The following is a 23,895-nucleotide window of genomic DNA, read 5'->3' on the forward strand; positions in this document are numbered from 1 at the left end:
ATCGTAAACATTTTTTTTTTTTTTAGAAAATTTGCAAGATTCATTGATAATTAATTATCACCTTATCGAATATTATTAAAATGATACGCGTCATTTATTAGTTGAACTCGCATACCGCGGTATAACTTTGTTATCGGGTAATAAATAAATTGTTTGATTTTGTGTAAGTACGTGTTCGATGAAAAATGGTTTCTGTAAAGAGAAGAATAAACATTTATCCATTATTATTGTCTTTTCGTTCGTTTATTCCTCTTAAACGAGGGGCGATTTTTTGTATAAAAGTATCAATGGGCCAGTTCTACGATGTAATAGTTTATCGTGCATAGAACTGGTCATGAATGACTATATTTCCTGTTCAAGTATTTGGTATAAAATAATTAAAACTATTAATTTTATTCTACATACATAGAGTTAATTAAGTTCTGTTCATGGATCTTTGATATGTATCTGGATTTGTAGCACAGCCCGGACACGTGTGTAGAGATTCGTGGATGAATATTTCACAGTCTAAGCAAAATGTTTGATTACATTTGTTGCAAATGTATACCTGGAAATAAATACGGTTTTCAATTATATTATGTATACATATATATATATATTTTTCAATGCATACCTTTTTATCCTTTTGCGTGATAATTTTTTGGCAACCATAACAAGTTGAACAAGCCCCAGTAAATGGTACTTCTCTAAAAGGCTCAACAGGGAATAAATAATGATACGAACGAGCCAAGTGAGGAGCAGATACCAAAGTAAGTCCACACGCTCTACATTCTACGGGAAGCTCGCAATGTTTACTTAGACACTGAGGACAAAGATATCCTGTGCTCGTAAGTTTAACAGACTCGTCTGCGCTTTCCGCATGACTGGAAAAAATATTTTCTTGCTGTTACCGTCAAAAGTGAATATACTTCGTATACCAATGGAAAATTGATTCCTTCGGGGGGAGAAATAATCTAAAAATTATATACCACATGCACACTGCCATACACGTGTCGGTCGTGGAAGAATGCAAAGCATGATGCGGGAAGCCCATTTTTACAAGAGCAGCGTCCAATCTCGTTGCGGCTGGCGGTGGATCTATGTGCATGTTCAATTGCTCTTTGTAATGTTTATCATCAAGCGCAACGCCATGTTCGCCGCCAGTTGCCGTCGCCATTCTTTTGCAAATGTACAATTCAGCGGCCAATCCTATCACGCTACACCTTACACAGTCTGATTTCATGTTCTGAAACCATAGCCAGTTGTTATAACTATTACGACGTAATTATCATGATGCGCACAATAGTGCATACTTGTATAGTTTCATTGATATCTCTTGGATCGCACGTCGTGAGTGCTCCTATGATTACAAGTATTTCTTTACTGGCGTGCGACGGTAAAAGCCGTAAAGACTTCAAAGCTAGCTCCAGTGAATTCTGTAACGACGGTTCGCCAGCTGGCTGAATTTGTTGCATGCCTCTTATTTCCTGAAAAGGAAGAGAAACAATGATATTTAGAGAAGAAAATAATAGAATTATAATTCAGATGAATTTACCTTGACGTGTTTCTTAGAATTTCCCGCCAATTCGCTTATTTTTTCTGCTCTTTTATTTCTTGTAAGAATTATTCCCAACTGGCTTATGGGGTTCTGATAAAAAAATTCTTCGACAAAATCCTCCAAAAGCTGGAAATAGATGGCATGTTGAAATAATGAATAAAAAATATAGTTGATATCAAATTGAAATTAAATTATTATCATGCACCTTCAATGAACATAAAAAACGAGTTGGTTTTAAATCCTGATTGGACATTGCTTCCGAAGCATCAAGGATTATATAGACATGTCTCATCATTCCCAATCTGGCACCAATTTTTTTATCCATCTGACGTTTCCTCTTAGCATTGTGAATAATATCAGCGATAGATGCTTCCAGTAATCCATGGTCATCTTCCTTAAGCGCTTCCCTTAATGAAAAATTATGTTCTCATACTCGATATAAAGAAGAATGCATGAAATTTCTAACTATGACCATACCTAATTTTATTTACAAATCATAAATAAATATTTTTAATTCATAGAATGGAATTGTAAATGGAGTTTAGTTTACAAATGGATGTAAAATTTGTACAACTCTGTTGGTAGATTGTTTTTTAACCCTTAAATGATATTCTGTGTATTCTGAAAATGTATATAAAATATAAAATAAGAAGCATCAATTTCCAAATATAATTATCTTTATTTTATGTAATTAATTACACAAAATAATGGAGCAGAATATTGATTATAAATAAAATAAATGTAGTCACTGGGATGTTGAAATACTCCACATTACCAATTAAGGGTTGATACTTTATTTACAATAAAATAACTTGTTCATTATTCTACAAAGAATTCACAAAAATTAATTGTATGATTTGTGACTGAACTTGGAACAAAATGAAATACTTATGATTCTATTAGAATTAGTACCATGTTTTTTCATAACCAGTCTCCCACCGGTATTCCTTCTCTTCTTCTTCATCAGCCATTATTCAATTTTTAATTAAAATCTACAAGGAATGATACAGTCTACTTAATCCAAACACTGTAGTTTAATTATTTTTACGTGTATGTTTGAGAGCATGGCTGTTTATAGACTAAATCGTAACAAATTAGGTTAATGTTGTTTATATCATCGACATTGAGAATGACATGTCAATATTACAATCGAAAGAAACCTCATAGTCGTTTAAGATTGTTAAAACAATTCTAACATCCTAATTAAATTGGAAGTTATTTAAAAAAATACAATTAATTCACATAAATATGCATACACTTAGCATGCAACTTTCACAACGTGCGTCTGGTCGATACGAGAATCTTTTATTCGAAATTTTCCCTTCCGAATCAAAATAAGCTCGTCGTAAATTAAAATTAAAGCCGTTGGCTTATAAACAGGGAACATCTAAGGGAAAGAACAATTAATCATGTACAGTTCATAAAACTGCGCGCAATAACCAATGACTATTTACGAAATCGTCTTGACATTAATTAACATAAACTTGCCTTTTCTATACTCAATCCAATGCCGGAACATAGGTGAACTTGATGAATAAAAGCGGCAGATTCGAAGCCAATAACAGAATATTCGCGATTCGATCATCTTTCAGGACATAATTATTTATTTGTTCTATAACAAAGCATCTTAAAGACGATATTCGAAACGCGGGACACGATTCTATAGAAGAAAAATCGTCGATAATAGAGCGGAAAGGTATATTAACGAGTAAAATTTTCCCGCCAAAAGGTAGGTTGTGCCGTGGCGGGTAGGCGGTAATGGCGCCACCGTCGTCAGACGCGATCACTGTTTTCATCCCATCTCGTGCGGCAACGGCAATTTTCCAGATCAAGAAAGTCTGATTTTTCCACGGTATAGCGGGCGTAAGTCGATATCATTGGTTTCAGGCTCGGTCTGGTCGAAATCGGTAACGGACAAGTGTGTTCGAAAAATATTCATGGAGTAGACAGGAAGTGAATAGTCGGGGAGAGTTTTCGCGACGAGAGCCATCTTGACGAGCATCGGCTTGCTCGTGATAGACAGAGGACGAGTCTGCGGCGGTGACCACGGTGGCGGCAGTGATGGCATCGTTTCTAAATGTTTCTGTAAATTCTGAACGGCCGTGTTATATCCAGTTAGAATAGTCGCTTCTAATCGGTAACGATCTTTCACGGGTGAGCCGGCTACTATTTACAAGATCGAATTATCCGTGAGTTTTATTCGTTGGTAACTTACGCCACTGGCCGCGTTTACAATGACTCCATGCTGTGTGCTCTGACTGTCTTACCGTTTATGCGGGAATTTCTTCGGTTTAAATAAAAAGTTTCGCTGTATACGCTTCGCGTTAGCAGCCGGGATCGCTGGCGGTTTGCGAAATTAACAACGGTAGCGGTGTGTGTGCGTGCAGTGAACCTACGAAACACCGTAACAACGGCAGTGGTGTCTTATTAAAAAATGTTCGCAGTTCGATTTCCACCGGCATGTTGCCTGTAAATTTTTCCGTAACCCGCGAAACTTTGAAATACGAATGTTACATTCTTTTCCTAACGCGTTCGTACCGCGATACGAGAATAATGCGTCGACTATTTTTAGCATAGTTGATTGAAAGAACATGCTTTTTTCACCGAATTTTTTATACCTCTCGAAATATTTATATTATTCAAATTTTCCGACGCGTCGCTCGACTAATATAAATTAAACGCGTGGCATTCGTTTCACCACGTATACAATAAACGTTACTGATCTTGTTGCAAATAATTTCCCGTCGCTTGATTTTCTTGCATACGAATTTATTTATCAATCCATTTTACCGATTTTTTTTATTAAAATTTTAGTTCACTGTGTGAAATGTATCGTCAACAAGTGAAATTTAAATTCGTGATATGATATTTGTATAATTGTTCAAAAGAAAACAAATATTTGTATAGTTTTTAAATAATTAAATCACGCACCTTATTAGTGTTTACATGTTTCGTTATGTAATGTATGCAAAGTTTCGTAGCCTAAAGAATAAGTTTATTTTAATTTTTAGAAAGAAACATTACGGATAGAGACTCAAATACTGTATTAAACAAAATGGAGGGAGGCGATGGCCCTTCAGCCATCAGTAGCAATCCTACTGCTATTAAAGGTAATATTTATAGTTCACCTATGTCATAAGGTTTCTATATTGACTGTTAATCTTTATTTACATTGTTCTTCTACGAAGAGATTTATCAAGGTTGATACACATTTAAAATTTGTAAACAAGGGAGCACAATTAACTATGAATTTATGATATTTATCAAGGAACAGAGGAGATTATTAAAATCTGAAACTTGTATAAACATGTTCTTTTGAACAGTCTTCTAATTAATATTTGGTATATTTATATAGTAAACAAGTCGGTAATTCACTGGTATATAGAATCAGGGAACCTGATCTACCGACCCTTTTCAATGTTATTTGTAAATGCAGGAAAATTTTTTTATAATTTCTATTTCATCTTATCATTTTTAATAAGATTCTTTTATGTTATTAGCTGCACAAGAAGAAATGGGAAGGTTAGACGTTCTTGTATGTGGACAGTGCCATTCAGTTTTTCATTTTATCGAGGAATTTCAAGAGCACCGTACAAAGGAAGGCGCTTGTACTCAAGTATCGCATTTTCGTGAAAATAGTAATGTTAGTAACATTCCGAAAATTCTATAAATGTTAACATCGAAGGATAGCGGCATAAAAGAAATTGTTTTTATCTTATAAATGTTTTGTATAGAATGAACAAAAAGCACAAGTCTGGGCTTTCCTTTTATGGAAAGATTCTCAAATTCAACAAGAAGGTACGGATAAAGACTCCACAAACTCGTGGAAGCTCTATCAGAAATGGTGCAAAATGGAAACGCACATAAGGGATTCCTGGATCGCGGCCGGGAAGACCATTCAAACGTTTACAAAAATCAGTAATGCAAAGATGCAGGATGCACCAAGACAAAATCAAACGAGTACCAATGCAGAAGGTGAATATCGCGTGAAAAATTATTCTGACGTAATTTAAATATGAAGTATACTGGAGTTAATTGTTTCGTGCTTTCGTAGGAAAGCCGGTAGTTGTACGTAAGGTTATTAGAAATGGACAACCCGAAGAATCTGACGCCAAAAAGGATACTAAGGGTTCGGAAACAAAGAATAAAAAAAGTAACGAATCTTTTGATACAGAAGGAGAGAAGAAGGAAAAGCCGAAGTTGAAACCTTCTATAAAACCCAAGGTTATTTGCATTGTTTCATCGATCGAATGATCCGCATTTTCATTCTTATTCGCGAAAACTAATAATTTATTCGATGGGTTATAGGGTAAATCAAGTAAAGCTGGTGACGAAGATAGGGACTCAAGTGACGAAGAATATACGGTAGAAAAAATTTTAGCAAAGCGTTTTAATCCAAAAAAAAGATGTTCAGAATATCTCTTGAAATGGGAAGGATATGGACAGTAAGTTTAATTTATAGAAGAGTTATTTATTCATAGATATAATTAAGCAATTACGACATTAAATAATTACAGCGAGCATAATACATGGGAACCTGCTGAACACGTGGCTACGTGTAAACATTTATTAGAAGAATTTGAAAGAAATCTTGCTAAACAAAAAGAATTGAAAGCGGCTCAACAGCAGGCTAACGCAAAAGCTGCTGGGAGGGGCAGCCATCTTGCTCAAAAAACAGTTATAAAAGCAGATGCAAAACCTGGACCAAGTACCGCAGCTCAAGTAGGGTAAGGCAACTAGATTTTGCCTATTACTCAATGAACATGAACACGTTTCGGTTGCATTTCGTAACAATTATTATACTTTGATAAATTCTAATATATAGGCGACCAATGCGTTCAAGTAAATCAAAAGCCATGGACCAAGTGAAGCAATGGTGCGGTTCAATGAAAGACGAAGACAATGATTGTACGTATATTTTAATGCATTTTGTAAACACTGTAGAATGTTCCATGCGCTTCGTATATATTACAGAACTATATACTGGCAACAAAATAAGATTCATGTATTTTATCTTAGTGTTGGGGAAAAGAAGAATGGACTATTCCGAGAGCGATTCCGAGGACGGTGGCAGCAGTGCTGCAAAACGAATCAAAGGTGACACAGGTAGCGACGAGGATTGGACCGGGGAGTCCGAGGAAGAGAGAATGTTGAGTCGAAGCGACGTAATTCAACAAGCATTTAATCGCGCTAACGTCCAATCAAACGGTTCTAATAGAGCGAGCGGTTCGTCCTCGGATCTTGCGACTTCGTTGGGACTTCAGTCTCCCGAAGGGGCGAAATCCAATCAACCGCCGGTCCTGGTAGCGAACGCGAAAGGAGTCGTTAAAGTAGATCCGAAACAAATGCCAAACTTAACGTCTGGCGTGTACGTAATGTCACGGAAGGACGGGATCATCAAGTTGGACTCGTCTCCCAGCGGAAAACTGGCCGTAAAGGGTTCGCCGACCACGCAGGGTGTTCTGATGGTTCAAAATCGTGACAACGCAAACGTAGTGAGGAAGCAAGTAATATCCGCCTCGCAGTCGAACTCGGTCACGCCGGTTAAAGTGGTCTCGAAGATGGACGGGAACCAAGTGGTCACACAGATGAAAGTAGTTTCCAAGCCTGTAGCGGGTAAACCGGGCGGCGCCCAAAAAACAGAGCCTATAAAAATCCAACCGAAACCGGATCCGACGCAGCTGCCGCAAATACACGTGGTGACCGCGGTGCCGGCCCCCCTAACCTTACAACCGCGACTAAGCACAGGAATACGTCCTGGACCTGTTGCAGGCCAACGTAGCGCAGATGGTCGCCCGTTGTTACCGAGACCGCCGTTACGCGCCACGACGCCGACCAGCGTTCTCGGTATCGGATCGACGATTCGCACGCCGGTCAGAGCGCCGGCCCCGAAACAAGTCCCGCCTCAGCAGACGCGCCAGGTGCTACAAAAACGCGCGACGACCGTCACCACGCAAAGTAACTCGGTGAGTCCTGGAAACGTAACTCAGATCAGACCAAAATTCACGGTACTCAGTCCGCAAACGAAGCAGGTGGTTAAGGCTGGAACTAGTCCGGCACAAACGGCGAAACAGTCGCCGAAAACACCGATCGGTAAGCCACAGTCGTTGTTATCTCCGCAGCAGAAGTTGCTGATGGCGAAACGGAAAGCCCAAGAAGCAGCGGGCATCGTGAAGCCTGGCAGCCGTGGACTGTTGGTGGGTGCTCGTGCTACCGCCAGCCGCGGCAGGGGGAAACTGATAGAGGTGCCAGCGTCCGCCACGGGAAACAAACCGAAAGAGAGCAAATTGGCCGAGGGCGACGGTCTTCACATGGAATTCCACGAAGTGGGCTCGGAGGAGAGTAGCAGCGACGGCGAGCCGGAACTTCCGCCGCCGGAAGCCGACGCTATAGCCACCGCGGAGCCCGACAGTCCGCCGCGGCCGTTCACATTATGTCCGTTGACGGGACGCATAATCGGGCCGGACGGTGAGCCTGTCGAGCAGCCAGCGGAACCTGAACCAGAACCAGAACCCCCTACGACGCCGTTGTCCACCGTCAAGACGACGCCCGCCACCGCGTCCGAGAGCATAGACGTTAACCCAGCGGCCGCGGCCACAGAATTGGTTCTACCTTCTCTCGATTCCTTGACGGATGCCGGCGGAATAATGAGAGTCGAGATGAGTCCCGGCGGAACGACGGGCACCATCGTTCAAACTTCCGAACCGGCGCAGATCAACTTGTCGAACGTAGCGGTTCCCGCCCCGGACCTTCCGTGTCTGGACGACACAGCTCCGACTGTTACTGGACCTACCACCACCGCGGCGACACCATTGACGGAAACAACGCCCGCCAGCGAGTCCTCACTTGCCGCGGGCTTGTCGACGGCCACGGTCACCTCCACCAGCACGATAGCGATCACGTCCGCCGATGCGACCAAGAATGACGAGAAAGCGCCCGAGGAGAGGAAGGTGGCCGACGACGCGTCGAACTTGGTCACGATAACGGGCGAGGACGGTGTTGTTTATCAGGTGACGGGCCAAGCCGAGGACGGCCAGACGTTGCTGGTGACGCGCGACGCTGACGGCGAGCAACAATGCGTGTACGTTACTACGGAACAGCAAGGGGATGACGGATCCGTCCTGACGTTGGACCACGCCGTGGCAGAAGCCGTGGCGCAATTAATACCCGACCAAGTGAACTTGGCTTCGCAATTTTACGTGAAGGAGAGCGGAACTGAACCCGCCGAGAATCCAATGGTGATGTCCATCATGGATAATGCAAGCACGACTGACGTAACCGAGGGACAGGAAGATGGCGACGGTCACGGACAGGTCGTCGCTCAGGTCGTGCAAGCAGAAGAACCTACTCCAGGTAATGTGATTTTAGTACATCAGACACCAAGTGTTTGGTGTAATTATCGTGTGATTACGGAAAATAATATCGTGAGAAATTGAATCAGGTTGTTTTGTTTGACTCTGACGTACAGTGGGCGCGAGGACGACGGTTTTAGCGGTACTGATATTATACTTTTATTCTGTTTTAACGCCAGGTGGCACCAGGAGAGTAGTATTACTCTTACCCGACGGGAATCTGATGATGACCGAAGTGACGGAGGAGCAGTATGCCGCACTAGGACTCGGCAAGTGAAGAAACGCTTAAATATCGAGACACACGGAAAGAATAAAACAAACGATCATGCATCGAACTATACACTTTACATGGAAGTTGTACGCTTAAGGGTGACCGTGGGTTGTATATATGTAAGAACGTTCACTTCGTACAATTGCAATGGAAAAAAGAAAAAAAAATTATTGACATTTTCCAGCTACAACAGTCGCGAAATGTGAAAAGCAAACAAAACATAGCTGGTGTATTGTAAAAACAGGAAAAAAAAAAAAAGGAAATAAAAACAGGAAAAAACCTACGAAGAGGATGAATCACAGATACAGAAATCTAGAATTTAGATTACGATAAATGAACTATGTTTTAGAAATTCATGTCTCGGTGTAAAACGATCCGATAAAATTTTAATTTTTACTTTTAATTTATGAGATACGAGAGAAGGAGCAGATTGCATAGGGTTAAAACGGAAGGAAGTATCACATCTTCGATAACAAACACCATTATACAACGTTTGAAGTAAGCATTGTATTTGTAGGATAGTGAAGTATAAACTGGGGTTTTATATTTTCCAAACGATAATAGGCTTATTAACGAATGATCTTTATTACCTTGCATACAAAGTCCAAGCTACCCGGCCGCTATTGGCGAATTTCGCAGCATGGATATAGTCGCCAGACAAATTGAAAATCCTAATAATTATCGGTACGAATAATCAGCTTTTTCAAAAGAGTGTAAATACAAAATTGAAATACTTCCATCGGGAACAAATCATTCGCGCGAAGCTTGAACCTAGTTTGACTCTGTGCCGATCATTTTTTATCGTATGATCGATGCGAAACAATTACGTTTCTTTCCTTTCCTTTCAGTTCGAATTTCGCTTATGTGCATAAATTGCTTCATAAATTTTTAAATGTCAATTCTTTCAATTTTCTTTTTCACGCAAAAAACGCAAAAACATGTTTTGCGTTTCAATGGACTGTGTATGCTTATCTATAGATTAAATAAGTGCACTCTTATCGAAGAACACATAATTTCTGAATCTATAAGGCTTAACGATGAAGAAAAAATACAGTGTTGTTTAATGGAACATTACGCGCGTCTCATTATTAAGCCCATTCCTTTTCAGCTGACTCGTTACATTAAGAAACTTATTCAGATTTTATATGACGCTTATCGAAAATTAAAAAAAAAAATATACGTATATAAGAGAAACAAAAGAACGCTTTGCGCTGTATGCTTCTATCAAACAAAATGTATTAATTTTTTTTTTGTATGTTAAATAAAGTTGCGAACGACGGAATATCGTTACGCAACGCGTAGCAATGTTGTAAAAGATTCATGCTCTGGTTGGATATATGTTCTAAACGATCTTTCTCGCTTGTTTGTATTGTTAGATTGTACGAAGCGTAATCTATAATGTCGTGTATGCAAAACCATCAATTAGGTTTCTATGCGATGTTTAACGCGCGTCGAGAGATATATGGATTCAAAAGCAAAAAATGAAAAAAGAAAAAAAAAAACGGAAAGATTCTTCGTATTCACGGATCACGAATCATGATAAATAATGTAATAAGTGTACCTTATGCGATTGTATCGTCACATCCGACAAAAGCAGTGGTTTTGCCGGCGTTCATAGGGTTAAACTAGATGCAAGCTTAATTATAGGCAGTCTGGACTCTGCAATAATGAAAAAAAAAAAGGAGAAAGAACTGCACGGAACGAAAAAAAAACAATTATACATATATCTCAGTGTAAGAGGAAACTATTTTGCACCGATGTACGGCCAGGAATATAAAATCCTAGTATTTTACTAACGTAACCCTTTTGTACATAGAACTTCATTCTCTAAACCTTTATATAAAAATTGTTTCCAAATAAATCATAATCTTAAAACTATTGTGTGTACCTTTTTACGTCGCATCATTGTTTTGTCAAACGTCGTATACTACATCATATTTCTCAATGCGAAGTGTTAAGCGATTAAACGTTCTTTTGTCAATTGTAACGAATGGTTGTCAAACATTAATCATATGGGCATTAGTTAATGGTACCATTTTATAAATAAAATGACTTCTGTATGTTCGAGTTTCGTCAGAAACACTGAGAAAAATGCTCAATCCAGCCAAAGAAGAGCGAAGAAAATATATAATTGGAATATATCGTACAATCTGATTAATACTGGCCAACAAAATATAATCTTCCAGCAAAAATCTTCTATCGTATTCTACGTTAGTACCTTCGTATATTAAATAATAAAAGCGTTGTAAGATCGAAATAATATTTACAGTAATGTTCATAGACTTACAGAGACAAGTTACAGAATTCGTGTCCTAACGATATAAAATTGTTAAAACATTATGTACATAGCGTTAAAAAGGATGGTGATTTGAGCGGTAAACAAGATGAATCAAGTATTGATAACGTTGGCAATGAAGAACATGAAGACAAGTTAGGTAAAAAAAAATATGAAGAAACGTGTCTTTTTTAAGTATAATAACTACACTATTGTAAGCTGCGTTTGCCAAAATTAAATGATAGAACAGTTACAATTTACTGTAATTAAAGTATCAGTAGTATTAGAACATATCTAATTAAATTCATGGTTTGTTTTAGATGTAAGTCGTAGAGAGTCGGCGATAGAAGAGTCGAAAATAAAAACTTGGGACGAGTACAGAAGATTGGTACAATTAGCACGATCAATCCCAAAAACGATGACTGATCGAACACCAGAGTTAACACATGTAACGTCTCTGCAGAAGCATCGTATCGATAGGTACAGTAGAAGAGAGAAGTTTAAGACGACTACGTTCTTGATAGAGTATTATACTATTTTATAGATACTACATAGCAAACAATTGATCTTATGTTTAATGCGTGTCGTAAAAATTAGGCAAGTATCGAAGTCGAAACCTCGTTTAAGCGCTCTGGCGAAAAGAAGCATAATAAAAATGGAAATGCAAAGGATAATATTGGTCGCGGACACGAATTATGTGCAATTTCGTAACTTCAAATTGAACCGATTGTACAAGGTGCGCTGAAAATTTTAATCGAATACCTGGACCGGTATAATTTCGCTTGGATTAATGTTACCGATGTTAATAGAAAACAGTCACGTTACAAAATGTTACCACGTCACCGGCGAGATTTCAAATTGCAGCTAGGCCTTATCGCTCTGTGTTTCAAGTATTCATAAAATCTGTGAAGACAAACAGGAGCATCGTTCCCCCGGGTATGCAGATACATTTAATCATTCTGTTTCGTTGTAACGTCGTCGACGAACCGGAGGAAATGCTGGTGTTGAATGTACAATATGGCAAACCGTTGGCCATCAGATTGCATGGATGCAAGGACCCCCCTATCCTGATGGGTACCAAATGATACAAATTACTTAAAAACGTTTATAAAATATAATGTAAAATGAATGAATTTGTTTTAGTAAAACTGAACGTCCCGATTCATTTTGCAGGAATCGATGGAACGCAAGAGGCATGTCCGAATTCTTTGGAACACGTCAAAAAGTACTCCAGTCACGCCTTGCATACGGAATTACTACCGTCGTTGAACAACACAAACGTACTTCTCAATTATCTCGTATTAATTAGCATTTTAATTTTTAACATTTGTTTCTTTGTTGTAATGTAGTTATTTAAATTGTTTAGCAGCCACCTTCCCTTGTTTCTACCACTGTCTGTATACATCATTGTTTCGTAGGACACGACGTCGAGTAGCTCCGAGAGCGAGATGAGCTGGAATAAATTTCATACAATATTTAGAAGCATGATCCTCGACTGCAAAAAAGGCTTCGTCGGAGAAGAAATTCACGTACCAATGAAATTCAGGAACATCGGTGGAGAGGGGACGTTTTTCATAATGAGTGAAATCGACTGGGTTTCGATGCACATTGAAGTAAAATCATTGCTTCCTCGTACCGTTACATCACACATTACGCAATTTTTTCCCCCGCCTGTTTGCCGTTTCTCTGATCTAATGTAGTGTTCTCTTTTAAAAATGTTTCATACCAGGATATCACCGATAAGAACGTGCTGATACTACCTTCGTTCATCCTCTGGCCAGCGTACTTTTCAGCGAAGTCGCAGCAAATAATAACGCTGCACACTTACTTCCTGCCCCACTGTTACGGGATCCATGTAAATGAAACGTGTTTCAAGACAAACCTACATTATAGATTCCAAGCCCTGTTCAAAACATATTTTCTTTCCGTTTATCGTGTTCGTTCTTATCAGGTCGACAAACTGTACATACTCAGCGACAACTGCAACATGCTGGCGACAGAAATAATCGGTGACGGCATAATATACGAAACTGACTTCATCCAGCTTAGTAAAGTATCTACGTCACTGTTTGCAAATAGTATCATTAGCGTATCGTTGGAGTACGTGGTACAATTGCGTTGCAACCGCAACGTACTCGTTTCAGTTCTATGCAATTAAAAAAAAAAACATCCAACATAATACAAACAAAAGATAAAATTTCCAGCAATTAGAAAAAGTATGGCCGTTCGAGAGGGATATCGATAAACGTGCCCGTCATTGCGTAAGATTAAGCACAAGTGTTCCCGACGAAATTGGGCAATGCACGATCTGCGTGAGCAATATTAGGTAACGCATGCTAGAAACGATTCTATTTTTTTCGTGGCCCAGCCAGAAATTAATTTAAAATAATATTGAAACAAAATTGTCCCGTATTAAGCGAGATAAGCATGCATTGTCGATGGGAAAAACGAAAGGTTCAAGCTAACGAAGATGAAACGAACGAGTCCAATGATTTCCCTTTGAATCAGCTTCGTATCGACCCGGATCACGGGATACTGTCCCCAACTTCTGTGCATTATTTCAACGTGACCGCCGAATGCAAAGATCTGCAGCCAAATTATTACTCGTCCGTTCTACAGTAAGATAAACAACGATGACGCCAATGAAAGGGTACCTTTTAAGTCGGTACCATTTTCAGACTGTACGTGGAAGATATACCACTTGCAGCCATTCCGAAGAAACTAGAATTGCATATCAAGGAATGCACCACGAGACGACGTAAATGTTTGATCGTAAATAATCTTGATTTATTGATCGACCAATAAACCAACTTTCTATCGGAACGCTATAACGCTTGTTATCAGTCCGTAGACATTTGGGTGGCCGACGTCGAAGTTTGGATCGAACATATGAAGGACGACGAGAAGGAAACGTGCGTCAACTTTTAATATGTTTTCACATCAAAGAATTAACTTGTTAAATTTTCTGATAGATTCGAAGAACTGTTCGAAAGTTTAACCGAGACTGCATCGGATCACGAGTACTCGTCCGACGACGATCGAACAAAGACATCGGATTCTACGGACGATAGCGAAGAGTACAAGTCCATGCGTCGATTGGTGAGTCGCTTCACGATCACCGTTGCATTTTTAATATCAATTACAACAGAAATGAATCACGTTTGCTAATTATGTCGCAGGTAACGGACGAATTGTTTTCTTATTACGATATAATGAACCTGAAACGATTCGAGTCCCTTCTATGGGAGCATATAATAAGCATGGGCATCATCAGACCCACGAGGCTTGTAATTTTATAATTCATGTTTGTTCGAAAGTTTACTGTAAAATATTCAGCGATTTAAAATTGTTACACGCGACAGAATCCTGCATATCGGTGTCCAAGAAACCTACGTTTTGATCGTGAAGAACATCTCTGAGAATTCTTTAATTTACGCATGGGGGGATGCAAATGGATCCGATGCGGAGAAGATGGAACTCTGTGTGTGTCCAAAGAAAGGGGAAGTACCGGCTAAGGGCACAGAAAAGATCAAGATCACGCTCACGCCAATGAAGGAGGTCGAAAATTGGTTGATAAGATTCCAATTTACAAATGAATTTATGAATGAAAAAGATGGCGTCTCAAAAATTTTTAGGGTGTCGTACAGTTCTTGCACGTGCCGTGTTTCGTTGGAAATTCCCATAAAATAATAATGCTGGGAGTCGAGTGCTTCATCCGGTCGCTCTACGTCACATTTTATCTTCCGCTGAACAACCAAGAGCCTGTGGAACTGAAAAATAATTTTACTCGCGTTGAATGGCACACGGACAGTCTGAAAGTTGCTTTCGACATGGCGGAACGCTCAAAGAAAGGCATGGTAGGCCGCGTGGCTTAAAAACAAAACAAAAAACAGTTGGGAAGTTTTCATCTCGTTTTTGCAGAGGCTATTGAACAAATACAGAATGCGAGAGGAACGAGAATTAACGAACACGAATCTGGATCAAGGGGACGTTCATAAAGAAGTTTCCGCGGGTCCCTCGGTGTCTGACGTAAGCGTCGAGAATCAAGAGCGATCGTCTTCGAGCACCCGTACTTCAGAAATCATTCGAGTAAGAAAATCGTGCTAAATTCCACGCGACACGACCTATTGACCCTGTTGCAGTGAATGGGCAGGGTCATTTTGAAAATTAAACGAATTACGATCGCAGATGAGCCGCCTGGCAACGGAAAATAGAAAACATTCGAAGGTATACGTTCCTTCGTCCAAACACATCGTACCTTTCCTCGAAACGATTCTTCCACCGCCTACGCAGCCCAATGTAATCGAATTTCTAGGCCTGCCATTAAGAACAGGTATCACGAGCGAAGAAATTCAAATTTAGAAACGATTCGCAGTGAAATAATTTTTTAGTGGAAAAGAAAACCTTTGTTATAAAAAACGAGACTCCGATTCCGTGCAACTTCCGGCTACGCGTGAAGAACTTCTATCCTGTCGATTGTTCGTGCGAACGAAAGTCGCGAGAAGATCGTATCAAGTTCATATACAAGCAAGTCTATGGTCGAAATAAGGATTTAATCGGTAGAACCGGCAAAATATATTATTTTCTTTTTTTTGGGGGCTAATAAAAACATTGTGCACCGCTACTATTTCAGAAGAGACGCTGTGTCGTCTGAAACAACCTCGATCGGGTGTGGTAATTTACGTAGATCCTTCGAACTCCGACATTGGACAATTCGAGGCCGTACCGGTGGACATTTACGTATTCGCCGATACTTGGGGCACTTACATCGACGAATTAGACATTGATATTGCAGGATTACCACGATACACGTTAGCAATATGCGTTCAAGTCGCTGAACTGCCTATATCGTTATCGATCTGCGAGAGGACTTCAGCGAACACATGCGTTATCAAGTGCGTTAACAGCAGGGACCATAACTGTTATAACAAAAATGAAAAAAAAAACGTATTGTAGATTTGGAACGGTAGCAACAGGTATTCGTCTGCAGCCCAGGAAGATATCGGTGAAGAATACCAGCGTTGTACCTATAGCTGTGGATTGGCATTCGTTCTTGGTCGTGCCAAAAACGGAAACAATGCCCTTTAACGTCCTATTCGACCTCTGCGCTCCGTTCACCGACAAAATGGCGGGACAATTGATAGCCAGCGAATGGAAAAGCAAAAGCGAAACGTGCATGGAGGAACACGCGACGAACTCTGTAAAATCGGAAATAAAAAGCGGATCTGATTCGTTTGGAAGTAACGACAGCACCACGGAAGTGTCGAGCGCGTCGCCAAGTGCTTCTCACGAGGCAACGACGTGTAGTTGCACGTAAATATTCTTACGTGACGGTTACGTGATCGAGCCCTTGATCGCGCTACATTCTCAATTATTGTTATTATATAAGTCATAGCAGTTGTTCAGTTAGTTAGAAACAGTTATTTTTGGAACCTTTTCACAAGCCCTGCTTCAAATTCATTTAGAATATCCTCGAAGTTGAGTACATCTTGGACGTGGAATGATCGCGATTTGAATAGTCTTGAGTCTTCGAAAAGTCACGAATATGTAAAGGATGATATCGAATTTAAAATTTCGATACTTCCTTACTACGGCGCGGTTGGCACAAAAGTTTGCTTAGTAAGGAAATTTGCAGTATAATTACACATATTAAGTATGGTATTCAAGAACCATTAAGGAACTATTTCGATACGTCCTAAGGTCACTCCCAGAGAAATATTTATTTCGCCAAAAGACAATGCTTCTGTGACCATTACCGTGCAGCCTCATCAATGCGATTTCCTTAACGCGGGCACGAATTTTACAGGAGAATTGTTTTGCAAAATTTTGGGATTTCCACGGATTGCTCCAAGCGATAAGTTCGTATATAGTTTCTAGTAATTGTACTATCTGGCTATAAAATATTCTATGAACTTACAGGTACCGAGATAATTGCTATGCTAGACTAGATGGGACCTATTTAACTCCCATAGAAATCGATGTTACTGCGAACATCGTTAAACCACAATTAATTTTTGATATACCTACATACGATAGGACATTCGCATGCTGTACTAACGACGTGATGCAGTCTAGATGGAAAGCATTAATGTACATCAAACAGCACTTCTGCTTTCATTTCGAACGTTTCGGTGTTAAATTCCTTGGATTAAAATTTAATTTTTCCAATTTTAGATTGAAGAAAACATTTTTCTTTTATAATAATGGTAGTAACTTGGTCAGTGTTTCGTTTGCAACATACAACCCATTTCATATAGCGTCTGTTTCAATTTATGCAGAAGCAAATATATGCAGCCCTATAAAAGACATATGTATAAATGGCCATGGATGTGCAGAGGTAATTTATTCTTCCATACATTAAATCAGCAGAAATGTTCCAAATAACACTGCCCTTGCAGGTAGTAATATCATGCATCGTCGAGGAAGAATTAATTGAAACCTTACTGCACACAAATAAAATTCAAGACTTGCATGGTGCAGCACTTATAGTGAAAGAGCCATTGACCATTATACATTCTGATAACAGCACTCAGGTCTGGATATTTCATTTTATTTTGTTGTAGCAATACAAGTATATACTCCTTATAAAATTTCAGGAGGTAGAGTTAATTCTACACATTTGGTTACCATCGTTAAAACTATCCGTATATACATTAGAGTTTGGTCCTGTATATGTAGGCAACACTAAGAAGTTAATATTGGTTGTTGAAAATTTATCAAGTATGGTTATGTATGATGATTTGTTTAGCAATCGGATAAGCTACTTTTTGCAATAATGTGCTACTACGATTAAATTTTAAACAGTATGCAGCTACAAATTCAACATTATAAAAAAATCGAAAAACAAAGAGTTCATGGTTGATCAAACAGAAGGAACATTAACAAGTCATTGTACCGGAGGAAGTTGCATTGCAATTACAGTTTCTTTCCAACCGAAGTACACGTATTAAGAATAAATGTACTATTATCGATTACATTGATAATCATGCATAATCTTTTTATATACAGAAAGGCTGGACAGTCTGTTGAAACATTACAAATAATAATTGACAATCCACATACTATGGAAGAATGTGAACTTTGTGGAGAAGGATCCTTAGATGAAAAGTACTATATTCCAGGAACATAAATGAAGAAAGAATATGTGATGGACAGAAAACGACATTAAATTCGCTTTTATGACAATAAAACAAGCATCTTATACAAAAGTAATCTCTCACGGATTTAATTCGAAATTGATAGAATTAATATTTTAATTTTACCGAGTTTTCAACTACCGTTTTATTACTTGTAATTTAATTATGAGTAAACCAAATATTCTAACCTGTTTATTAACCCTTTGACTGTGAACAGCGCCAAGCAGCGCTTAAACACATATTCGATTAATTAATCGACTGTATGCGGTAAACGCCTATGAGTGTTCAACGTGCATTACACTGAACGTGCGAAAAAGTCTTCCGCACACAGCGGATCTTTCGTCCGCTGCAAATGGGTTATAATTTTAACATAAAAAATATAAATATGACATATCCTCTATTTTCATCACAATATAGAAATGTGATGTGGGAGAAAAAACGAAAATATTTAGAAACATTAGTAAAGTTAAGTTAAAGTTCTACTCATCTTCGTTACCGGCTTTTCATTCTATCGTTAACAGTTTACTTATTCCAATGTTAACACTTAACACGACATGCTCGAACCATGCACCATGCATGCACGTAATATTTTATTCGCGAGAAATTCAAAATGATATAACGTATAAACTAAAGCAGTTCGATAATATCTAAATTAATACATTTCCTTATCGGTCATCAATGAAATAATCAGTTTCTTTGGAATGTCATCGTCGGAATGTATTAATCGAGGAAAAACGCGTTTTCGCTTTCATGAACGTGGGCCTTTCTCCGAAAGCGTGACGTTTACTCACCCACACATCTACGGAATTTTTGATGACTTACCGAGGCTACCGTACGGTATCGCCACCTACCGCGGTAAACGCGACACAACGTAGAATTTTCACTGTCACGTGACCGGCCTAACCAATTGGAGAATTTCGAGGGCCCTATACGTGGCATAAGGCATGAATCCTTTCCACGTCCGCCATTTTGACATACGGTACTTTTCGAGAGTGTTGGTTTTATGTTTTATCGTTTCTCGTGAAAATAATCTTTTTTACTGAAACGTAAGTAACGCAAGTGACTTATACGGGCTACGTGACATTACGGGAAAGTCTCGGTAATCAGACGACGTTTATAAATAATGGAAGTTTGAGCGGGGAACCTTTGACGATTCGCTGGGGAGTAGGTCGAAGGTGACAGACAACCGGGTGTACGCAGTGGCTTCGCAAACCGCACAATATCTTCCGCCTTGCTCGCAATACCTCGGTGTTGGCGTTTTAGGTAGCCGATCACGTTTTAAAAGTGCATAGACCACCGACAAAAGACTCTAAAGTGATCCCTGACGGTATGCTAGTCCGATAATCATAGCGATGTATTAAAATGAGAATCAATAGCGGGCAGCGTGAGCATCTCGTGTGTGCCTCTACACATTCTTCTTTTTTTCTCTTTTTTTTTTTTCTTTTTTTATTTGTTTCGTTCGTTAAACCGAAATCTATGATCCATGTTATTCGCTGTACTCCTTTTTTTTATCGAACGTTCCACGTATATGTGCAGGTTAGCTTTTTCGGCTTTGTGTCAGCAACGTATCGGTACTTCACGCATGTTTCTGCTCGTTGGCTCTGTTGGCGTAATTTCAGTTTTACACGTCTGCGAAACGTGTCTTCTTTTGTTCACTCGTGTCTATGCGTCTGGAATTCTTCGCTCGTTTCGATTATTTGACCTATTTGTTTCTCGTTTTGCTAAAAATTATCGTTTCATTTTCGTCCCAATAAAATTTCATACAGCAACGTATTGCACGTCGTATGGTCGTGCATCGTGGACTTGCATATGTCGAGCATAGTTTATCTCTTTTTTAGATTAATTTCATGCACTGAATTCGGACGATGCGTAGTTATAATTTCGTGATTATGTGTATCGTATTTGTTTTTTTTTTAAACGATGCTCTTGCCCCTGCATTAATTTGTCAGTATGCCATACTTTTATAAATGTTTACGCACATTTTTAAACAAGGTATTGGTTTAGTTACGACAAAATTTTAAAAACTATTCGATGCTATGTTCAATAGTTAATTTCATATTTGCAATACCATCTACGAAAGAAAATAAAGAATCGGTAACATCATGCTGTATCATAGACAACTAACTTGTTGACATGATTTAAATTGCACAGTATATATTATGTAAAATTAAAGCATGCAAAGTGGAATATATGAATTATACTTTTCAAAATTTTATTATGTTGGTAATTAAATTTTGGTGTTTTGTTTGTTTTAGGTATTTATATAACCAACACTAGCCATGGGGAATATGTTTACGACATTATTTAAAGGCCTTTTTGGCAAAAAAGAAATGAGGATTTTGATGGTGGGTCTCGATGCAGCTGGTAAAACTACAATTCTGTACAAATTAAAATTAGGGGAAATTGTTACTACAATTCCCACTATAGGTAAATATAAAACATTATTTTTACCAATATTTTCTATTAATACATTACATGTACATGTTTCCCGATCTTGTATGTTTCGTTCAATGTGATTTTACACATTGGCGATTATAGGAAGGAAACATTGTGTGTTTGGTGATAAGATTTACTGACACTGAATTATAAATTTTAGGTTTCAATGTAGAAACAGTCGAGTACAAGAATATAAGTTTTACTGTATGGGATGTGGGTGGCCAAGACAAAATCAGACCTCTCTGGCGACATTACTTTCAGAATACACAAGTACGTTATTCGTTGGTTAAATAATTTTTTTAATTTTTCGTTAACAATTTTTTATAATTTGCCCGAGTTATTTGTAACCCGCAATGAACATATTCATTAATAGCAATTTACTTACAGGGACTGATATTTGTTGTTGATAGTAATGATAGGGAACGTATTGGTGAAGCGCGCGAAGAATTGATGAGAATGTTAGCAGAAGATGAGCTTAGAGATGCAGTACTTCTTATATTTGCTAACAAACAAGTAAGTACAGCTTTGAAATTATTAATATATTTAGACTCGTGTATATTTTCTTATAGTATAGTAACGTACAAAGCATTCAAAAATTTAAGACGTATAAAGCGTTTGTTGTGTAAATAACATATACTATATAAACATATTGGATATATGCCAAATGAGAATTTAACGATAAAGCTAGTATAGTCTATTAAATTACTAGCTAGGAAGAAATCAATTAGTTAAATCCGATTATTGTACGTTTCGGTCCACATACCTTAAATTACTATTCCAGGATCTCCCAAATGCAATGAATGCAGCAGAGATAACTGATAAGTTGGGCTTGCACTCTTTGCGTAATCGTAATTGGTACATTCAAGCAACGTGTGCCACAAGTGGAGATGGACTTTACGAGGGCCTTGATTGGCTCTCCAATCAGCTCAAAAATGCCAATCGCTAATTGGAACGTTGTTCTGTCAACATTCAGTTGCTATATTAACATCATAAAAATCAGCTGCACACCTGTCCCCCCCCCCCCACGAATGAGTAATAATATAAAAAAGGTAATACTAAGTGCAAACTACAAGATCTCTTGGATCTTAAGTGGAGGGTGGAGAGATTATCGAAAGTTGTCATTGTGCCAGGAAGTTTTTGGGGGGAGAGGAGTGGGGAAACGGCCGGAAGCACACATTCGAACGGCCACACAGGACTATTGCCTTGTGCAACTTATTATTATAATTATTATTATATTAGCATTATAGTTACACTTTTTACACAGAGATACCACGAGAAAAGTGGAAAACTTGGAAGTAATTGTATTAAAGTACCTAACTCTGAAACATACAATACACATTCGTTAATTAATAATTTGAATATCTTTGAAAAAAAAATTTAAGAACAAAAAAGTGAAGTACCCACGGTGTTGTCAGTTTGAACGCGTTGGACATACTGATTATCATAATGTAGCTGCATATTGTACATTACATTATATAAATACGATGATAAAAATGTGATCAATAGATGAGAGAATGTTGCTCTGTCCACTACATTACAAAATGTCACATTGGCCCATCAGTTGACATGTTTAAATGCAGTGAATGGTAACTGACGGTGCAATGACTTACTGTTTCTAGTTACAAAAGTTTGTTTCTATTTTTTTAAGTTTTCAGTGGTATACGTCGAAAAATGCAAAGCGAAACTATATACAAATGGTTGTCTTACTGCTTGGCTATCGGCAGGTGTAGAGTTGCACCCCCCTTCACCTGTTTGCGATAAAACTAACAGCCAGTCAACCATGTATATCTCAGTGTAAAAGAGATATCATTTATTTATTGCACCTTGATAAGGTAAAATTAGAATATTGTCAACATTCCGAAATTATGCATCGATCGTGGCGGGAAATGCAGATGAATCATTTTTAAATAAGTGAAGAAAGTGAAAGAAAGATGCTTTAAAAAAAAAGAAACGTGAAGTAAAGAAAAAAAAAAAAAAAAAGAAACTAGGAAAGAACCTCTCGCAGCAAAGAGAGGATAGGCCTCGCAATTTCTAAGCCAGCAATTCAAACTGGCATGGCAATTTGCCAGATGAAGCCATTTTCGCAAGCCCTTCAATCTCCTAATGTTTTCCTGTCCTCGAAATACATTGTTTTTACGAAATAATCTTCCCCTAACTGATCAAATCGCCTTTCCGTCATATGCGAAGATTCGTATAATTATATATGAATGTTTAAACAATTTGTGAAATATACTGTAATTGTGCTTTATGTAGTCTATGTGTTATTTGCCGTTAAAATAGTTTGTTTTTGTTCTGGCTGGTTATGAATAGGATATATAGAGTCCTCCATTTGGGGTGCATGCATATTGTGCAGGGAATGATCAGGATAAAGGGATTTCTGCACTCGTGCAAGAAAAAAAAAACAATGATTTATAAATATATATACACATGGTACATACACTTTCATATAAAAATATATATATATATTCATATACATGCATATGTATACAGATGTATATACACATACATACATATACATATATATATTATAAACGGATGAAGCAAATGCACCTCTATCCTCGTAGCTTCGCGCTCAGCCTGCACGCATCCCTTATTCAGACGATGGTACTTGAGTTACAAGCACGATTACTTTTTTTTTCGTTACTAAAGACTGCGCACCGCCCATACCGCATGTTTCATTTAGCCTTTTAAGTTCTACCTTTCTTTTTTATCCTCCTAATTATAGTTTAATTACGGATAAATTACGAATTATGAATATTTTTTATCATTTCGGAGACAAAAAAACGAGAAAATTCACATGAAAGTTTTATTAGTAGATTGTGTGTGACAGATTTTTTTTCGATTTCTAATAACGTGTGTGTGTGTGTTTAACGACTAGAGATAATTAT

At 38.4% G+C, this 23,895-nt stretch overlaps 5 protein-coding genes across 11 annotated transcripts; 4 read left to right on the plus strand and 1 right to left on the minus strand.

The window, feature by feature from the left end:
- Positions 1 to 243: 243 nt before the first annotated feature.
- Positions 244 to 19,088, minus strand: LOC122394953 (general transcription factor IIH subunit 2). Of its 2 annotated transcripts, none has more exons than XM_043392159.1 (8): positions 18,760 to 19,088; positions 2,450 to 2,529; positions 1,743 to 1,944; positions 1,535 to 1,663; positions 1,293 to 1,466; positions 969 to 1,225; positions 614 to 863; positions 244 to 547 (listed from the first exon to the last, which is right to left on the minus strand). In XM_043392159.1, exons 2-8 carry the CDS (start codon positions 2,506 to 2,508, stop codon positions 416 to 418), a joined length of 1,203 nt encoding a protein of 400 aa, XP_043248094.1. In that variant the 5' UTR covers positions 2,509 to 2,529; positions 18,760 to 19,088; the 3' UTR covers positions 244 to 415. The 2 variants fall into 2 exon arrangements, with proteins under 2 accessions (XP_043248094.1, XP_043248093.1); XM_043392158.1 differs by lacking the exon at positions 18,760 to 19,088 and adding an exon at positions 2,794 to 3,053.
- On the plus strand, positions 3,320 to 10,198 carry LOC122394951 (proteoglycan 4). Of its 4 annotated transcripts, XR_006258947.1 has the most exons (11): positions 3,320 to 3,726; positions 4,549 to 4,647; positions 5,038 to 5,180; positions 5,272 to 5,512; positions 5,592 to 5,761; positions 5,846 to 5,982; positions 6,055 to 6,264; positions 6,363 to 6,445; positions 6,557 to 8,890; positions 9,069 to 9,279; positions 9,345 to 10,198. XR_006258947.1 is itself a non-coding variant. In XM_043392154.1 (10 exons), the coding sequence occupies exons 2-10, from the start codon at positions 4,593 to 4,595 to the stop codon at positions 9,164 to 9,166; spliced, it is 3,471 nt and encodes a 1,156-aa protein (XP_043248089.1). In that variant the 5' UTR covers positions 3,320 to 3,726; positions 4,549 to 4,592; the 3' UTR covers positions 9,167 to 10,198. The 4 variants fall into 4 exon arrangements, 3 of the variants coding, with proteins under 3 accessions (XP_043248089.1, XP_043248090.1, XP_043248091.1); XM_043392154.1 differs by having other exon boundaries at positions 9,069 to 10,198; XM_043392155.1 differs by having other exon boundaries at positions 3,320 to 3,691; positions 9,069 to 10,198.
- LOC122395294 lies at positions 10,314 to 13,652 on the plus strand. Its single transcript, XM_043392737.1, has 5 exons — positions 10,314 to 12,171; positions 12,245 to 12,509; positions 12,609 to 12,715; positions 12,854 to 13,048; positions 13,165 to 13,652. The coding sequence occupies exons 1-5, from the start codon at positions 12,013 to 12,015 to the stop codon at positions 13,591 to 13,593; spliced, it is 1,155 nt and encodes a 384-aa protein (XP_043248672.1). The 5' UTR covers positions 10,314 to 12,012; the 3' UTR covers positions 13,594 to 13,652.
- On the plus strand, positions 13,660 to 18,557 carry LOC122394952. The gene is made up of 16 exons (XM_043392157.1): positions 13,660 to 14,347; positions 14,408 to 14,534; positions 14,615 to 14,718; positions 14,798 to 14,993; positions 15,071 to 15,292; positions 15,357 to 15,524; positions 15,624 to 15,768; positions 15,827 to 15,994; positions 16,069 to 16,330; positions 16,392 to 16,748; positions 16,901 to 17,054; positions 17,136 to 17,293; positions 17,355 to 17,525; positions 17,610 to 17,772; positions 17,834 to 17,968; positions 18,032 to 18,557. The coding sequence occupies exons 1-16, from the start codon at positions 14,325 to 14,327 to the stop codon at positions 18,209 to 18,211; spliced, it is 2,733 nt and encodes a 910-aa protein (XP_043248092.1). The 5' UTR covers positions 13,660 to 14,324; the 3' UTR covers positions 18,212 to 18,557.
- A 393-nt stretch (positions 19,089 to 19,481) lies between the features above and the next one.
- LOC122395120 (ADP-ribosylation factor 1) lies at positions 19,482 to 23,255 on the plus strand. 3 transcript variants are annotated; one of them, XM_043392476.1, is made up of 5 exons: positions 19,482 to 19,617; positions 20,827 to 20,998; positions 21,168 to 21,277; positions 21,395 to 21,520; positions 21,789 to 23,255. In XM_043392476.1, the coding sequence occupies exons 2-5, from the start codon at positions 20,851 to 20,853 to the stop codon at positions 21,951 to 21,953; spliced, it is 549 nt and encodes a 182-aa protein (XP_043248411.1). In that variant the 5' UTR covers positions 19,482 to 19,617; positions 20,827 to 20,850; the 3' UTR covers positions 21,954 to 23,255. The 3 variants fall into 3 exon arrangements, with proteins under 3 accessions (XP_043248411.1, XP_043248412.1, XP_043248410.1); XM_043392477.1 differs by having other exon boundaries at positions 19,511 to 19,834; XM_043392475.1 differs by having other exon boundaries at positions 19,512 to 19,898.
- Positions 23,256 to 23,895: the final 640 nt, after the last annotated feature.

The sequence above is a fragment of the Colletes gigas genome, unplaced genomic scaffold (assembly GCF_013123115.1).
Source record: "Colletes gigas isolate AHSC1104 unplaced genomic scaffold, ASM1312311v1 Colletes_gigas_Sc00005, whole genome shotgun sequence".
NCBI lineage: Eukaryota > Metazoa > Arthropoda > Insecta > Hymenoptera > Colletidae > Colletes > Colletes gigas.

What these genes read in the sequence shown, in the direction of transcription:
- LOC122394953 (XM_043392159.1), bottom strand. Translation starts at nt 2,508, where the DNA reads ATGGCTGATGAAGAAGAAGAGAAGGAATACCGGTGGGAGACTGGTTAT. An exon ending in GTTTTTTATGTTCATTGAAG is followed by an intron (nt 1,664 to 1,742) that starts GTGCATGATAAT and finishes ATCTATTTCCAG; the next exon opens with CTTTTGGAGGATTTTGTCGA. An exon ending in TCACGCAAAAGGATAAAAAG is followed by an intron (nt 548 to 613) that starts GTATGCATTGAA and finishes ATTTATTTCCAG; the next exon opens with GTATACATTTGCAACAAATG.
- LOC122395120 (XM_043392476.1), top strand. Translation starts at nt 20,851, where the DNA reads ATGGGGAATATGTTTACGACATTATTTAAAGGCCTTTTTGGCAAAAAA. An exon ending in ATTACTTTCAGAATACACAA is followed by an intron (nt 21,278 to 21,394) that starts GTACGTTATTCG and finishes ATTTACTTACAG; the next exon opens with GGACTGATATTTGTTGTTGA. An exon ending in TTATATTTGCTAACAAACAA is followed by an intron (nt 21,521 to 21,788) that starts GTAAGTACAGCT and finishes TTACTATTCCAG; the next exon opens with GATCTCCCAAATGCAATGAA.
- LOC122394952 (XM_043392157.1), top strand. Translation starts at nt 14,325, where the DNA reads ATGAAGGACGACGAGAAGGAAAC. An exon ending in TCGAAATAAGGATTTAATCG is followed by an intron (nt 15,995 to 16,068) that starts GTAGAACCGGCA and finishes CTACTATTTCAG; the next exon opens with AAGAGACGCTGTGTCGTCTG. An exon ending in CGGATTGCTCCAAGCGATAA is followed by an intron (nt 17,294 to 17,354) that starts GTTCGTATATAG and finishes ATGAACTTACAG; the next exon opens with GTACCGAGATAATTGCTATG.
- LOC122395294 (XM_043392737.1), top strand. Translation starts at nt 12,013, where the DNA reads ATGCGTGTCGTAAAAATTAGGCAAGTATCGAAGTCGAAACCTCGTTTA. An exon ending in AATTGAACCGATTGTACAAG is followed by an intron (nt 12,172 to 12,244) that starts GTGCGCTGAAAA and finishes CGATGTTAATAG; the next exon opens with AAAACAGTCACGTTACAAAA. An exon ending in GGACCCCCCTATCCTGATGG is followed by an intron (nt 12,510 to 12,608) that starts GTACCAAATGAT and finishes TTCATTTTGCAG; the next exon opens with GAATCGATGGAACGCAAGAG.
- LOC122394951 (XM_043392154.1), top strand. Translation starts at nt 4,593, where the DNA reads ATGGAGGGAGGCGATGGCCCTTCAGCCATCAGTAGCAATCCTACTGCT. An exon ending in AAATGGGAAGGATATGGACA is followed by an intron (nt 5,983 to 6,054) that starts GTAAGTTTAATT and finishes AAATAATTACAG; the next exon opens with CGAGCATAATACATGGGAAC. An exon ending in AGCAGAAGAACCTACTCCAG is followed by an intron (nt 8,891 to 9,068) that starts GTAATGTGATTT and finishes TTTTAACGCCAG; the next exon opens with GTGGCACCAGGAGAGTAGTA.